General features: G+C 35.7%; 1 protein-coding gene across 1 annotated transcript; it reads left to right on the forward strand.

The window, feature by feature from the left end:
- Positions 1-10,963: 10,963 nt before the first annotated feature.
- On the forward strand, positions 10,964-15,424 carry IAPP (islet amyloid polypeptide; the record flags this gene model as incomplete). Its single annotated transcript, XM_080634827.1, has 3 exons — positions 10,964-11,043; positions 11,190-11,324; positions 14,321-15,424. The coding sequence occupies 3 exons, from the start codon at positions 10,964-10,966 to the stop codon at positions 14,508-14,510; spliced, it is 405 nt and encodes a 134-aa protein (XP_080490953.1). The 3' UTR covers positions 14,511-15,424.
- Positions 15,425-16,481: the final 1,057 nt, after the last annotated feature.

A 16,481-nucleotide genomic window follows, 5' to 3' on the forward strand; every position in this document is an offset into this window, starting at 1 on the left:
AAATCATTCCAACGAAAATACTGGAAATACATTGATTTTAATATTTTGCTGCCTGAGAGTGCTGGAAAGCTTTTATGTTTTTTCAGGCTTTTTGGAATCTGAAGGATGTTGGGGGAACATTTTTAGGGTAAGTGTGAATTCTCGGTCTTAAAGTAGGTGATTGTAGCCTGCTTACATGGTCTGTGTGCATAAAAAAGTACCTGAAGGAATACTCCCATTATGCCCATACCTGGGCACTTTAGTGACTTCTGTGAGTTTTCAGTGTTTGGATGTGTTTAAGTGACACTGGGAAGCACCTACCATGCAGATCTTGACCTTTATAACCTGCTTTTGTTTCAGCACAGAGCCTTCAGCAGTGGGGTACTGAATGAAGGTAGAGTCTCCTCAGCAACTTGCCAATGATCAGCAACATGTACAAATTAAGTACCTCTCAAAAAAACCCAACAAAAAACAGGAGTAGAGATATGAAACTACCATATGTTCACAAATGCACAGTTTAATATTCAGCAAATTAATGTAACATTCTGTGCATATAGAATTCAGAATTTCTATTGTGATTAATTCATGGATAACATAGCATTATAGAGAATCCTTGATGTCTTAGCATATTGAATTCCCACCTTCTCCATGGGATTTCTCCTAAAGGCCATATTTGCACCAAGCTCATTGCTTCCTGCATTACCAGCTCAGACCTGAGAAACTGAGACTACAAGTAAATTTTTCTGTCTGGGGCACTATGAGCATTATAATGCAAGGAAAATGCCTTGAAAGAGTATTTGGCTTATGGAAGCAGGTAGACCCTATTCTTAGCAGGTACCTTTGTTGAAGATCCTCATCTAGGCTCTCACAATAGGCATGAGAGTCAGGTATTTCCAGAGTGTAATTCATCCCATCTTAAGACAGCTGTCTGAAATAAGTGGGAGGAAACTGTCTCTGGAGGTGCTTCTTTCTTCCCTTTCCTTTGAAAGACTAGAGAGCTAGCTTAGTCTAGATAACTAACTTTTAGACACATAAAAATCAGGTCAGATGACACCTTGTCATCTCTCCTTATGTCATCCTAGGTCTACTCATCAGTCAGCCAGCAGCTCCCAGCCTAAGGTCAGGACACCCATACAATTGCTTATGCAAGCTCAGAGGAAACTCAAATGGATTAATGGTATGTTTATGGAAATCATCAGAAGATCTCAGTAAAAAAATGCAGAGTTGATGTATATCTATTGGTCCTACTCTAAATGTTAGATGTAATGATTTTACCTACCAAAAATACAGAAGTCACTGCTGGCCCCACTCTAAATACAATACATGATTTTGGAAACACTGAGAACTAAGTAGCTCTTTCCCAGTACTGCAGTTGTAAACAATCACGAATGTAGCTAATTTGAGCACTATAGCAATCATGGGTTGCACATCCCATAGGATATAGCATGGCAACTCGATAAAGACATTGTGACACACATTAGGTTCGCTGTCATTTCCCCCACCAGTTCAGAGCTGGGCCAAAATCCAAGCAATGTTTAAAACCATTTTCTTCCCCAGTTGTATCTCCTGAGATCTGCTTCTCTACTGCAGATTTATCAGGAGATACAAGTGAACATAAAATTTCAACCTCACTAGTACTAACAGGAAGAGTGTCAGTGCAGAGCTGTGATAGTTGAGTAGCTGTGCAGCTCCCAGTCAAATGGAGGCTAACAGAGTGCATTTCTATGAAGGACAACACAGAATTTTCTTCTTAGGGTTGTGCTTTGGTCTGGGCACTCCAAAAAGCTGCAAAGTTAAACCTTTGAACAGATCAGCAAAACTGAGTCTAGAGATCTTACAAGACAGGCTCTTTCACAACATTTTCTCTCCTTTCAGCTGCTTATAGAAGTCACAACATCTGCACAAAGCAAAAAACCCTTCTCAAGATATTTTGGGAACCTACCCTCTCAGATGATAGAGAGGAAGGATGCAAAAACAAAAAAAGATATAATAATTAAACTGATCCACCTTTAATCAAAACTGTATTTATTCTGCAGTGGTTATACTAGACTGAGGTAAATCATGGGGACTCACAAGGTCTCATTGTGCTGGAAAGTGAAGTGACTAACAAGTAAGAACTTGATCTACTCAAGCCACATAGGGGAGCACCCATCTGCATTTAACAAAGAAAGTGGGGTGATGTTTATCACTGTATATGCAGAGACACAGAGACTTGGGTAGAAGACTTTCTGCCCATTTGGAACCTGAATTCAGATTTAGTTTGACTATCTAGTAAGATTTCCTTTTCTCTCACCTCAACAGAGTGCATATCACCTACAGACTAGATAAAGATTCAGATCTGTCTTCCATTCTCAACTCTGCCATCAACTCTGTGCATCCCTTTTAACTCATCATTGTCTCAAATATTTTTCCCTGTAACTCAAGAACAATAGTTATTTATAGGAAGTATTCAGATCCATATGTTGAAGATAATATTGTCTATGTACAAAACATTAATTGTTGTGTTTTCATAACTATTTATTTAAACTGGTAACACTGTCATAACTGTTTCTCTCAGAAGAAAGCAGTTTAACGTACTGATTTCAACCTGTATGGATTTTGGGGGTTGCTTTTGTTTTAAGAAAACAGGTTCATGTCTTCCAGCCTTGTGACAAAATTCATGAAGACATGAAATTCTTCATTCTTTGTAAAATTTGCCACAAGGCTGGAAGACATTCTGTTACACAAACTTCTATTTTTAAATGTTAGAAAACATAAATGTTCCATTTGTCAAAGCAGCTTTTCTGAATAAATTACTTATGTAAAAAAAAAAAGGAAAAAAAACAACCCAAAAGTTGAAAACCTAGTGATATATTTTTGGGCAGTGCCTCCTTTTTTAAGTACAAAGGGATTTGTTGTATGCTTAGGTCATCAGCTTTCCACTAATAAGGCATATTGTCTCATGAACATAATCTAAGAAAAGTTAAAGGAACAAATGTACTGTAGGATGACTGGCAGTACGAAGGCTTCAAAGTCTCTCTGGAGTCTTTTCCTCTAAAAAATGACATTAACTATGATTCATCAATCAGCGGTTTATGTAACCTGATAGCATTTCACTTTCGCTATCCATCAAGTCCCCAAGTTTTTTGGTGTGTGATAATATGCTTTGTGTACAGCGATAACACCAGGCTAGGTACTGCTTACTAGAAAATGCTTAAAGGTGATACTCCTGGCCTTTCAAGTTACACTTTACATAGGAACCTTTTCTAAGACAGCTCAGTCCTAAAGGGTGTGAAATATCCAAATGGAAGCTCCAGGAACATGAATGAACTTTTCTGAATCTATGCATCTACCTGTGACCATGGCTTTCTAGCTACAAATACCCCATTTTTAAAACATAAGAAATTTTTTAAACATAGGATCCCCCAAAACAGGTACTCTTGCTCAGAAAGATTTAAGTTGCATGAAATATATACCCTCTTTTGACAATGGAAATTAAAGAACTGACTTCAAATAAGAGTGTACATGTAAGACTTTCTATTAAAAAATACCATACTCTTACGGTGACAATTTTTATGGTTCTTTTAACAGTTGTTTATTCAACTGCTACAGACTATTATGTGAATTATAAAAGGCAACAGAATGATATATGACCTGGAGGGGTTGTAATGATCCATAACACCACAGAGAAGATTATGACTGTTTATGTCAACTGCTTATAAAATAATTTAAGAATGTGTTAACCCTTCATTGACATGAAATTGTATGAAATGTTATGCTGATGTGAAACTATATAGGTATATATACAACATTCTTGAGTTTTTAAACACAAGATCAATAAGTATGACCACTGTCGCAATGAGATGGTTCTCTAAAACAAAACTAACCCTTTACATCCTGTAGGAATGCATCAGAAAGGTGTACAGGGCCTCTGTAAAAGAGTCACAAAATCAAGCCTATAGTCACTAGAACTGTAGTCACTAGCCAGAGCTGGTCTACCTCTTCAGAAGGGAATGTGCAGGAATCCTGCATATCAAGAAAGAAAAAAAAGAAGACTACCAATCTAGACAATAGTTTATACCATAGAGAAAACTCTGAATCCAAAAGCAGAGCTTAAGATACTCATTCTAAATGAAGAGTACCTACTCAACACCCACAGATTTTAATTTAAAGACACCTGACCTGAAGTATGTGCTGCTCTGCACGAGGGTGGGCTTTTTTCTGAATCAAATCTATGATAACATTACTTTTCAGCTTTGTTGCATTGAAACTATAGCATTCATTAGCACAATGTGTTAATATGAAATTATTTCAATATGTTAATGACTGAAAGTTTCCAGAGCCTCAGGTGATTTTTGCCTTGCAAAAACCCAGTGCCCTCAACTGTCCACTAGGTATTTAGTTCGGTAACAGTTTGTTACAAATAACATCACCTTATGAATCAGCCATGTCACTTATAGTTTCTAAATGAGAACTCTCACAAATACTTTTAAATACTGACTTTTCCATGCCATTAATTAGGTTTGTTTTTTTTTTTTTGTTATCAGGGACAAGCTCAGCCAAAAGTGGAGTGGTTGCTAAGCAGACAGAAACAGCAGTATTTGGTGTAAAAGACACTACCATAACAGTCATAATCCTAAATTTTTTCCAGATGCATATGCTGAACTCCTTATGAATTTTTAATGACTTCTTACAGTAGAAAGATAATTACATATACTGATTCATGTTCCCTGTGCTTATCAAAATCTTTTCTCATTTCCAAGTAGAACAAAAAGGTCAGGTCTTGCACTCACACATATAATTATCCAAGCATACAGTAAATGAAGCCCTACTGCATTACTTTTTGAAGAAGAGCTATCTTGTTTTGCAGCCACATGGGCTGACATACCATAAATAACTTATGTTTCATGCTATTGTCAACGTAAACCCTCCTACACAAGCTAGTACACTGCATTTGCCCTTAGTGAAAAATTATTATGAACACGACTGAATCTCAGTTCAGCACAACTCTCCTTTTTAAACGGCAGAGAAAATGCCACTATTAATAGCAAAGCTGTCAAGACAGCATCATCTAAAAGACTCAGAGTGTTTCAAGACAAAGCCAGATTGTCATTCTCTTGCTGCAGTTTGCAGAGGTGAAAGAGAAAAAAAAAATTAAAAAGAAGAAGAAAAGAAAAAAAATCTGATTATTGAAAGTGAGATAGCTTAAAAGAAAACTTAGTTAAAACTTATGCACTGGATCAGGTAGGAAGTGCTAACATGTTTCTGTGTAGATTTATTTTGAAAACCAGCAGTTTCTCTTACTGGTGAATGGTTCAGCATGCTTTGTACTTACTAGCAATTCACCTCCACTGAAATAAGTCTCAGGAGCATGGAGGATGTTGTCTGGTCCCACTGTATTTTGTACAGATGTCTATGATTTTTTATAAGATGCTGGGGTGGCGAAGAGGTGGTGGAGAGTTCTCACAGTTACATTTAGTAAATCAGAAACAGCTCTTCTACATACACCTAATACCTTAATGTGTTCTTGTCCTTTACAGGAGCTTTCAGGGAGACCTCCTTCTGCACATTCAGTAGCAATATAGTCACTCACAACTCTCCACATGTTATAGGACTCCATATACTATTATAGCGGTGGTATGTGTACATTACAGCAATATACTTGAAAGCTGAATACCATTTTATGGATTAAATCTTATAGACAATGACTTTAGAATTGTCATAGCAGGAAGCAATGAATGGCTTACGTTACCCGCAAGGAAGAACTTTTGGAAGAATAGTAGTACTATTTCATATTACTTCTTTACCATTAGCACTGTCTAGAGCCCTTGAAAGTGACGTTGATAACTGGAGGTCTCCTTTTGCTTATACTTCTGGAAGCAGGTTGTAGAAGAGACAAAGGAAAAGAAAATTAAGATTTTAAACATTCTGTTGTATTCAAAGGTACACTGCTGGACGCAAGCCAGTAGAAGCCATGCAATTAAAACTCTGTAAAACATGAGTAGGAATGGCATTCAGAACCATAATTTATCAGCCACAGTGTTGTCAATTCTGATTTTTCTGATCTACACATGGGGTTTATTCCTCTTGCTTGGGAGATTTCCAGGTATAGGAATTGATTCAGCACAAACTGCTGAGGTCATTCTCTGAGGAATCATTAGCAATAGCCCTTTGAGCCTACATGATTGTTCTGTCAATGGTGTGAGCCAAGTAGCAGAATACATCATAAAAAATAGATTTAAGACATTGTTCATTATCCAACTGACTTAATTCCATTTGCTGGTCAGTTCCACGGATGGCCACCCTTCATTCCTGTATCACCTGTTTTTTTTTTCCCTGAGGGATAAATTATTGACTTTCCTCCTACTACCTCTTCTGCTGTTTCTTCCATATTTCTTCCACAGGTTTAACATCAGTTTGGGGATCAGAGCTTTTCAAGTTTTTATCAGTGCTGACACAGCCCACACCAAATAGGAGTAACAAAGAAAATTGTGCTAGTAAAAGCATATTTGATAAAACAATAGCAGATACATGTAGCTTAACTGCTAACAGTAGAAAATTACAACACCAAAAGTACAAACATTGTAGTATTCATCAACATAGTAACAAGCAAGAAATACTGGGAATAGATTGTTATAGCCAAATTTTTTCAGACTTTGGCATCAAACTGTAAAAATTTAGGGAACAATCAAGGTTTTTAATCATAGTGTCTAGTTTAACTTTAGACTCCCTCTGACATTACACTTAGTTTGCAATTGCTAAGACAGTGTGCTACTAGTCAGGTTCATGAATGTCAGTCCTGGATATTCTAGGATATATAAGATGATAGCAGAAAACTATGCTTAGGCACCTGATCTAATTCTCTACTTTCAGATTTGGCCATTTGAAAACAAGGCACTTACTTAGACATTTTCAGAGGTGCTGACATTATCAATGAAACCTTTTTTTTTTATAGTTTACTTTTGTTTCAAAGCTTAAGACTTATTTAAAAGGAATCAAAGGCTAATAAAATTGTTATAAAAATGAAACAATTTTGTCAGATCACATGAAACATCGTGCTCAACTCATAACAGCTACAAGCAGTGACACATGCACCGTTTTGTTTCATTACTGATAATATTTATACTGATGAATATTAATGCTGCTGTTACGATTTCTGGTTTGTTCAAAAAATTGAAATAAGCCCATTTCATGTTAATGTCTACAGCTTTTCCTTTTCTGTTTTGATACAACAGGCAAATTAAATGTGAGTTATTCACACACTTCTAGTTCCTGGTAACTGAGCAACAATGTAATTTACTGGAGACATCTACCTTACAAAGCAGTACGGCATCTGGTAAAGCATATGCAACAGGTAATATGGCTTTTTGTCTCTCTCACAAATGGGAAAGAGACATCCATAACCAAAAGTCTTAACATGTGCTATTAATGTCATTAAGCAAATGTGGAACTCAGAAATTGAAAAGCAGCCACTAAGAGCGGAAAACAGCTGTCCAGCAGGAGTCAGGAATAGACTAAGAAAAGGGTAAATATGAGAGAGGAAGCCAACCTTAAATGTTAGGAACTGAGAACATGAAAGAGTTAAAGCACCCATGATGGAAATCATTTCACATGCATTTAGACACCTGCAGTATAAATATCTGTATCTGAGCGAGTCATCCAAGGCTGGTTTTGTAGTCAGAAAAATCATCTCACATTTAGTCAGATAAATCCCACTCCCCATTATATAAAAGCAGCAGATTTTTGAGATGAGGCTGGTTCCCTGTACCTCTGCTGTCAACACATTACTGTGCAGAGCATTACATTACAGTTGCATCATCATCTTGCAACTCAAGACATTTATGTAGGTAGTTTCCAGAAGGAACCAGGGCATTGGCATAACATATCTTCTGGATTCTTTGTAAACCTCAGCTCTGGTGTCCGCTAACCATCATTCACAAAGAAAACTTTAGACAAACCTTTTCATACAGACTTAAATACCAGTATAAATATGTAAAATTACCATAAGGCTACTAAGGATGGAATTGGTCATGGGTTTCCTTACTGAGAATACGTGATTTTTTTTTTCCTTGGCCTGACAACATTTATGCACAGTAATAAAGGGTTTTTTTAAGATCAAGGTTAAGGAATTTTGTCAGTGATAAAAATAACTTTCTAACCACTTAATTGAATGGTACTAAGTGGACAGTACTTAGTGCCAGTTTCTTGAAATTTGAGTTATGAATAGTTCTCCTGTCAAAGAGATTCCACAATTTCATATTCTAGTCTTGTTTGTGTGGGGAAACACTACTGCTTAAGAGAGCTTGCAACAGGAGCCGTAATACCTTAATTTTGCTAACACTACATCTGACTTACTGCTGGATATGCTTCTCACTTATTCTGCTATGTTGCCCAGAAGGCAGGCAATGGTCCTGGGATATCATGAGCCTAGTTTAATTTCTACAATGCACTCAAGAATCATCCTTTTGATTCTTCCCTCAAATCATTAAAGGCTCCCTAGGGCCACCTGCAGGACAGCTAAAATTAGGACCAATATTTCTATGAAAAGCCTGTTTCACTTCTCTTACATCAACCCATAGTTTGATTCAAGCTTGACACAACAAGCTAAATTTACTTAGATGCCTTGAAACATAACAGATTCTGAATATTCAGTCCAATCTTTCAAGATCTTAGATGCAAACTGCATCTTGCTTTTCAGGAGTTGAAACATGAGCTTGCCTTTTCACAAGAGCTGAGCATATACACCGCTACTGAGTGTCAGTGGGACCCAGATATCTTCCCATCCCAAGAGAAGTGCACCACAACATCTTCAAGTTCAATATTCAAACAGCGAATATTGGCTAGTGTAAATCACCTGCCAGATTATTTGCATAAATTTTTTTTAGCGCAATTCTACCTCTGTACAATGGGTTTAATCATGCCTTCATTTCAGAGGAATAAAATTGCTACACTGAAAATAACACCAAAATGTTATTTTGTTGTAGTCAAACACTACAGTGAAAATAACAACAGAAGACTCTTTGGAGAGATAAACTTGTTTCAGATGTCACACAGAACATGTTGTCATGGTGAACATAAAACTCTTTACTTACTCCTCTTACACTGGGACTGTCCATCCATGGGAGGATGACAGGAACCTGCTGGAAAAAAAATATGTATGATCATGTTAAAAACAGAAATAAAATCATTCAGAAGCAGCAATCCTTAAGAAAAAGACAAAAAAAATCATCACTTACTAGAATATTATTTGCAGACTAGCTGTTTTATCAGGTTAACAGGCTACCTTGCCAGCTTTTCCTTCTGTAGTCAACTCAATTCAGCATAGATGCCTGAAGAGAGCCAGCACTGGAACTTTGGCCATTTAAGGGAAAATCTGGTGTTACAGAGTAGGCCAACAAAGAAAGGGACTTCCAGTTAAGGAAATGGTACTTGTCATTGAAGCAGTTATGAATTAATTCATGTTGTCTCAGAATATAGAAGATGTATATGATAACTTCTTATCACAGAAAATTTTGCCTGAGCTTTTATGGCAGCATCTTAATCTCCATAAATAACTGAAAGACTTGCTTTCCATTTGGGCACCTAAAGGGAACTGATGAACAGGAAAAGAAAAAAATTCCCACCAAAACTGGGAAAAAATGGTTCTCATCTCTATCCTTGGAAACCTGCAGTCAGGTAATTTATTAACATTGGATTTTGCCTATTAAAAGCTGTATATTTTTCCCTGAACAATATTCTGTGCACACTAAAGAAATAAATTTGCACAGGCAGTCTTTATTCTGATATTTTCTAGCTTTTAACTCCTAGGGTTTGCCTTCCTAAGGATATTAATTGACACAGTTTTCATGCATGACAAAGAATCTGCCAGTGTTAGTAAAACATAAGATTTTGCATTAATAATGACAAAATTTTCATTTGTATTTCTAATTCACTGAAAAATGTATATAAGCTCTACCTTGTTACCCTGAATGATCACCCTGTCAGTTTAAATAATTTTCAGTCTTTTCTTACTCTTCATACCTTCATCCCTTCAAACATTTTTTCTGTTTTGATCACTATATCCTTCTACAACAAACCTCCACAACTTTAACTAATCTATCTTTTCTAAGATAGCTGTTTTCTTATATTTCAATAACTGCTGATATACTGTTTCATTTACTCTGTCTTTCAGTGTAACTTTTGTTACCTTATTTAGCCCTTGAAAACACCCACAGGGAATATTACCTCAGCATCTTATCAGAACCGTAAAATTGAACCTACAGTTCTGATGTGCAATATGCTATTACAGTATCTTCATGAGGGCATCCTGCATATACCAGGTTAATATTTACTGATGTGCTATAGTAATGACCTATCTTCCTCTGCTCCTCTCTGGGGTACTTTCTGTCTATAGGGATGGCAATTAATGACAATCTCTCTGTGCTGCCTGATGTCAGAGCTGAGAAAGGTGTGAAGGGTATATAAGAGCCGTATTACTTGTCAGCAAGGAAAGGGGAAAAGGGATACTCCAGAGCTAGATGCAAGCGTGGAACTGTTGTATGCACCCTTCTTGCTAACACAGGCGTGTGTCTTCAGTTAGCTTCCTGACCATTACAAGGTAAACAATTTCCCTTTTTTTTCTTACTTGAGATGCAGTGCAACAGATGTGCTTTCAGGAAAGCACAATGTTTCTCACTATTAATCAACAGCATTTTTTTCAGGAAAACGCTAGGATAGCTTCAAGGTAAATTGTAGCTGGGACCAGAATTTGAGACCGGGACTTGTCAAGAAGTACAAATCAGAGATAAGGGAAAGGATTGGAATTACTAGATTGAAAATGAATATTTACTGTTGAGAGCTACCTGTCTGAAACTGCTGTGCCACTAAACTTACTCTAGCTTGTGAAAAGGACTAGCTGTTGTTGATCTAGGACACAATGGGCATCAGTAATACAATATGCTGAAGAGTATTTCAGTTAGATTTCAGGTTTGAATCATTATTCGTTTCAGAAAGTTTGGAAGCAAAGATGTGCAACCTGAAGCTGTCAGTTTTCTTCATTGCACTTTCTGTCACTCTGAGCTGTTTGGAAGCTACACCTATTGAGAAGTGAGTAATAAATAATCATATTTATTTCTTTTAGGGGAAAACTTGTTCACATTATTGCATGAATTGCTTTTGCTTTCATATCTCAAATAATATGAGAAAGAAATAGAGGTATTCAATTTCATAGGATATTTTATTATTATTTAAAGATTATTATCTGTGGCTGATGATCTATCTGATGGTACTTCCAAGAGACAAGGATGGGTATTGCCGGTAATGTCACAGAATACACCCTCAGGACTTAGTGAGGAAATGTCAGAACAACCAGGAGCAAAGACAAAAAGGTATTGATTTTCCTTGTTTCTTCTAGTTATATCAGCTAGGATTAAATTATGAAGTGATATTCTGTTACTTGAGACACTCTGTTGTTTATTCTTAAAAAAAAAGCTTTAAGTATCCTTCTTACAAATAGAGCCATTCTGTAAGCATAATAATCAAAGCATTTGGGGTAGAAAGTGAAATCCAGAGACAAAAGTGCAGATGATTAAATCACTTTACAATTATAATGCTTTCATAAATTAAAAAGGTTACAAATACTACATTACCTAGAGAAGAAAAGTGTATTTTGAAAGGGCCTTCTTTATTAAATTTGTCACATTTCCAAGCCTGAAGGGAAAAAAAGAAAACACACTCTTCTTAATAACACTAATGCTCTGCCAGAATGGAATTATTTTATAGCATAACTGGGTCCTGGATTTAAGTAATATTTCATTACAGAGTTAAATATCAATTTAATCATGGGAAAAAGGAAAAGAAGAAATCGGCTCTGATAGAATTTAACTTGTCTGAAATGCATTCATGTTTATAAATGCATAAATCAAATTTCAGGTAACTTATTAATGAATAAAATAACAGTTCAAAAAGTATCTGCAATTTGTACTAGAAGATAAACAGCACTGAACTATCCTATGTACATCAGGCTTTTGAGTGAGTTTCTTTCAATGACAATTCTGTTATGAGCAGATTCAGTAAATACAAGTGTCTATATAGTTCCCTGTTGCTTTCTCTTCAAGTATATTAAAAAAATATCATTATTGTATGACTATGCGGTTATCTTCCAAAATATTTTGATTATGGGGACTAGGTTCCCACATTTTTACAGTATTACTAAAAAGAAAAATAATAATTCTAGTACTCAAACACAAGGCATCTACCTTTATGAGTGCTGCATGCCCTATTTGCTTTTCTGGGGCCATGGTATACCTTACTGGGTGAACTATCTCATTGAAGCACATATTCAATTAAAGGCTACAGATTAGAAAGCTAACAGGTATAATGGGCTCAATCAGGCTACACATCAGCTAGAAATCCAGTAGTTTTCTGTCAGGACTGGGGTTTTAAATTTGGAGTGTCAGGGCCTGATTTTGTACCTTGAATGAAAAAGAGAATTTTTTCTCCACAAACAAATGAGGATTTCCATAAGAACTAGTTGCTGTTTGAACCTCATATGTTAAAGCCTCGAGTAAATTTTTTTGAAATCAACAGAAATACCCATGGATTCTTTTTAGATTAAAGAAGCTGTGTCAAGCCTTATCCAACCATTTCCTTTAAATACTGTTACATATTTAAAATAGTAATTGCTTAGAAATTGCTCCTGTTTGCCAGTATAAACCAGTATAATACAAATATTCCTCTCACAGTTGCTATTACATTTGGATTCTTAGATCAATACACATAACTCCTAAAGAATAGATGACATTTCAGGTAACAGATTCAACCACTCAGTAGGAAAAGGAACTCATTGGTAATTGCCCAGAGTTTGAAACTGGGAAATTGTTATTCCTTACAGTAAATTTTTGCTGCAAACTGTTGTCTACCTCACGCCACATCAACATGAAGAAGCCCAAGAAAATTAACAGTTAAGTCAGTAAGCAATTTCAGCAAGCAAACATTTCTATCTGAAGGGAAAACATAGTGGTCTAAGAAACAAATCTGAAAATCTAAGCTCTCTGAAGCTAATAGTTTTGCAGTAATTAAAGAAAAGAAAAGAAAAGAAAAGAAAAGAAAAGAAAAGAAAAGAAAAGAAAAGAAAAGAAAAGAAAGGAAAAGAAAGGAAAGGAAAAGGAAAAGGAAAAGGAAAAGGAAAAGGAAAAGGAAAAGGAAAGAAAAGGAAAGGAAAAGGAAAGAAAAGGAAAGAAAAGGAAAGAAAAGGAAAGAGAAAAGGAAAAAGAAAAGGAAAAAGAAAAGGAAAAAGAAAAGGAAAAAGAAAAGGAAAAAGAAAAAGGAAAAAGAAAAAGGAAAAAGAAAAGGAAAGAAAAGAAAAGAAAGGAAAAGAAAGGAAAAGAAAAGAAAAGAAAAGAAAAGAAAAGAAAAGAAAAGAAAAGAAAAGAAAAGAAAAGAAAAGGAAAAAGAAAAGAAAAGAAAAGAAAAGGAAAAAGAAAAGAAAAGAAAAGAAAAGAAAAGAAAAGAAAAGAAAAGAAAAGAAAAGAAAAGAAAAGAAAAGAAAAGAAAAAAGAAAAAAAGAAGTAAATCTCATGCTACATAAGTTCCAGACGGAGTTCCGAAAATGATCTGTTGGTTCAGACCATTAAACGATTTTAGATATGGATTCTTCTGTGGACACTCTTTAGAGTCTCATCCAGCAAAGTATCATCTCCTATGACAACAGCATTTTGAAGTTGTTGGTGTTTCAAGACAGACATGGCAGTTTTTCGATAGTGAATAAATCTCTCTTTACCCAGAGCTAAATATTAAGTGATAGAGGTTGGCAGAAGGTGGCAATGCCTGCCACCTCTCACAATGTATGGCAGAGTTGAGAGAAAGAATCTTTGGACTCAGTCCACTTGATGTGGGCTGGAATATTACTGTTCACTTCAGTAAGAGCAAGATATGATTCTGTGGGAAGAAGAGAACTAAATAAGTGTTAGTGATTGTCATTATGTTAGTAATCCTCATGATATCAGCAAGAGCTCTAAATAGATTTAGAAGTGCAGCTTAAAGCTAAACATTTAGTCATTGTTTTCACTTACTGTCTTAACTATACTATCATTACAGGTTTTCTACATGTCATAAACTGCTATGTAGAATATCAATACAAAAGACATATGACTGTTAAGGTTTTTGCATTTAAATAACCCCCATCATTAAAACTGATAATAGCATGCAGCGCAAGATTTTTTCAGGCACAAAGTAGGTGGTAGGAAGATTGTAATGTTCCTGTATTTGTGCACATATTAAAAAAACTCCCACATTAGCACTGATCAAATGCCTATTAGAAGTGGCACACTTGATTGCTCACCATTTGACTTAATCTTGGCTCTTTTTTTTTTCACCTTAGTAGTCACCATCTGGAGAAACGGAAATGCAACACTGCCACATGTGTGACACAACGTTTGGCTGACTTTTTAGTTCGTTCCGGCAACAACATTGGAGCAATTTATTCACCTACAAATGTGGGATCAAATACATACGGAAAGAGGGACATAGTTGGGCTTTCAAGCAGAGAATCCCAAAACAATGAACAGCTTTAGGGTGTTAAAATTACTACTGATATAGTTTTCATTAAAAGCTCGATTTTTAATGTATCAATAACCCCTCAGTTATTACTTGTACAGTCTTAACAGTGCCTTGTTTTCTGTGTGTGCCTGTATGTGTGTGATTTACGTTCATCATTTCACTATGCATATACAATGACATGCATAGGCTATTGTTTCAACTCCATCAAGAACTCCAGAAATCTGCTTGTCAAATTCCTTTGTAAAAAAAAAATAATAAAAAAAAATAAATGTATATCACAATAATAAATGGACAAGGAATTGCAACAGGGCTTTTTATTATTGTTATTATTAAAAGGATGAAAAAGATAACCATGATCTCTATGTCTTTATGGTCACAGTTTGGTAAGAGGAAGAAATTATCTTAAGACTAACAAAAGTCAGAATGCTGACAGAAGTTATGGCCTAATGAAAGTAAAACAGAAGAATCTTCTAGATTTGAAACACGTACAGCATCTTGTTTTGCACCGTGGAAGGAACAACTACATGAGACAAGATAGCTGCATTGTGCATATGATTACATCAGTTAACTGACTGGTCTCTTTCCACCTTAACATGCATTAAGCAAGTAGAAGTGCTCAGAATCAGCACAGATTTCCATACATTCTGAGCACGAGATTTTAAGAATTTACACTTGTTACTTTTAAGATTGTATCAAGTAAAATGTAAGTAAAATGGGGGTAAGTGCTTTCAAACGTGAACAAAAGAAAACTCAGTTAACAAGCTAGCAGAAACACCTGCCCTTGGTATTCCTTTCTTTGAATCAGAGTTGCAAAGGGAAGAGAAAAAAAAAAAGAATCAACAGTTCAGGCATCAAAACATATGATAGAAACAGGGTAAATTTGCCCACTGGTGTACTTACATTGCTACCAAAATCCGAGAAAACTGTTTTAGAGATGGGTGGATCTTAGGAAATTTGACAGTGTTATTTTCTCCTACCTCAGCCCAGTATCAGTGCAGGTTTAATAAACATGTTTGTTCCTTTAAATTGTTAAGCAAATTTTCATAGAGATGACATCCTAGATCACAGCAACAGCTGTTCTGTTCATCTTTTTCTCAGTGAAGAGTTCACTATCATCTGAAAAATATTATTGTCCAATTATGAAAAAAATTCAGGAGAAACTTAGTACTGGAGAAGAAAATGAAATCTTAATAACTGCCTTTAATTGATTTGTTTCTGTTACAAAGTATGCCTCAAAATACAAACATTTTTCTAAAGTTTAATGTTAAATGGCATCTTCACTTCACAAATAATACATGGGAATAAAAACAGCTGCACAGTATTTCTGCTGTAAAAATGTTACTGATTATTGCAAAAAAGGTTCAAATGTCATTAATGCTTTAATGGATATTTAATCTGAATTTCATTGAGAAAACCATTCATATGGTATTAAACATGCTAATATTTCTGCCAGCTTGAAATGTTTTCCATTCAAGCTATTTTTGAGATATATTATACACCCATTTTGTGCTTAATTTGTTTTTCAGCTAGAATATGTACTTTTCAGAAAATAAATGAGAATGTGACAGGATAGCTCTGGAGTGTCACTGTGACGTTGTTTGTACAGAGCAGTAACCAAGTGGAGTCTTCACTGTGGGTGGATGACAATTTCTAGGCTGATCCCAACCTGAAATACATACAGTGCTTTATGCATCAGCTTTTGTTCGTTAAGCTACCATCTGACAAATCAAAATTAAGCACAGTCTGTCTATCCATGGGTTCAGTGGAACTGTATACACCATTTTCTGCCTTGTGTACTCCTGAACCAGGCGGATACATGGTTGTCCTATTTAGCAAATACTAAAAAATGTTACTCATCTCCCAAATCAGTGACACAGAGAGGGATAAAAGATATATCGATAGCTCAGAGGGTGACCATCTCACATATCTTCAGCTGCTTTTTGTCTAACCAGTTGTCAGTGCCTTCCTCCTATTTGGTAGAGAAA

This window comes from Psittacula echo (genome assembly GCF_963264785.1).
Source record: "Psittacula echo genome assembly, chromosome: 1".
Classification (NCBI taxonomy): domain Eukaryota; kingdom Metazoa; phylum Chordata; class Aves; order Psittaciformes; family Psittacidae; genus Psittacula; species Psittacula echo.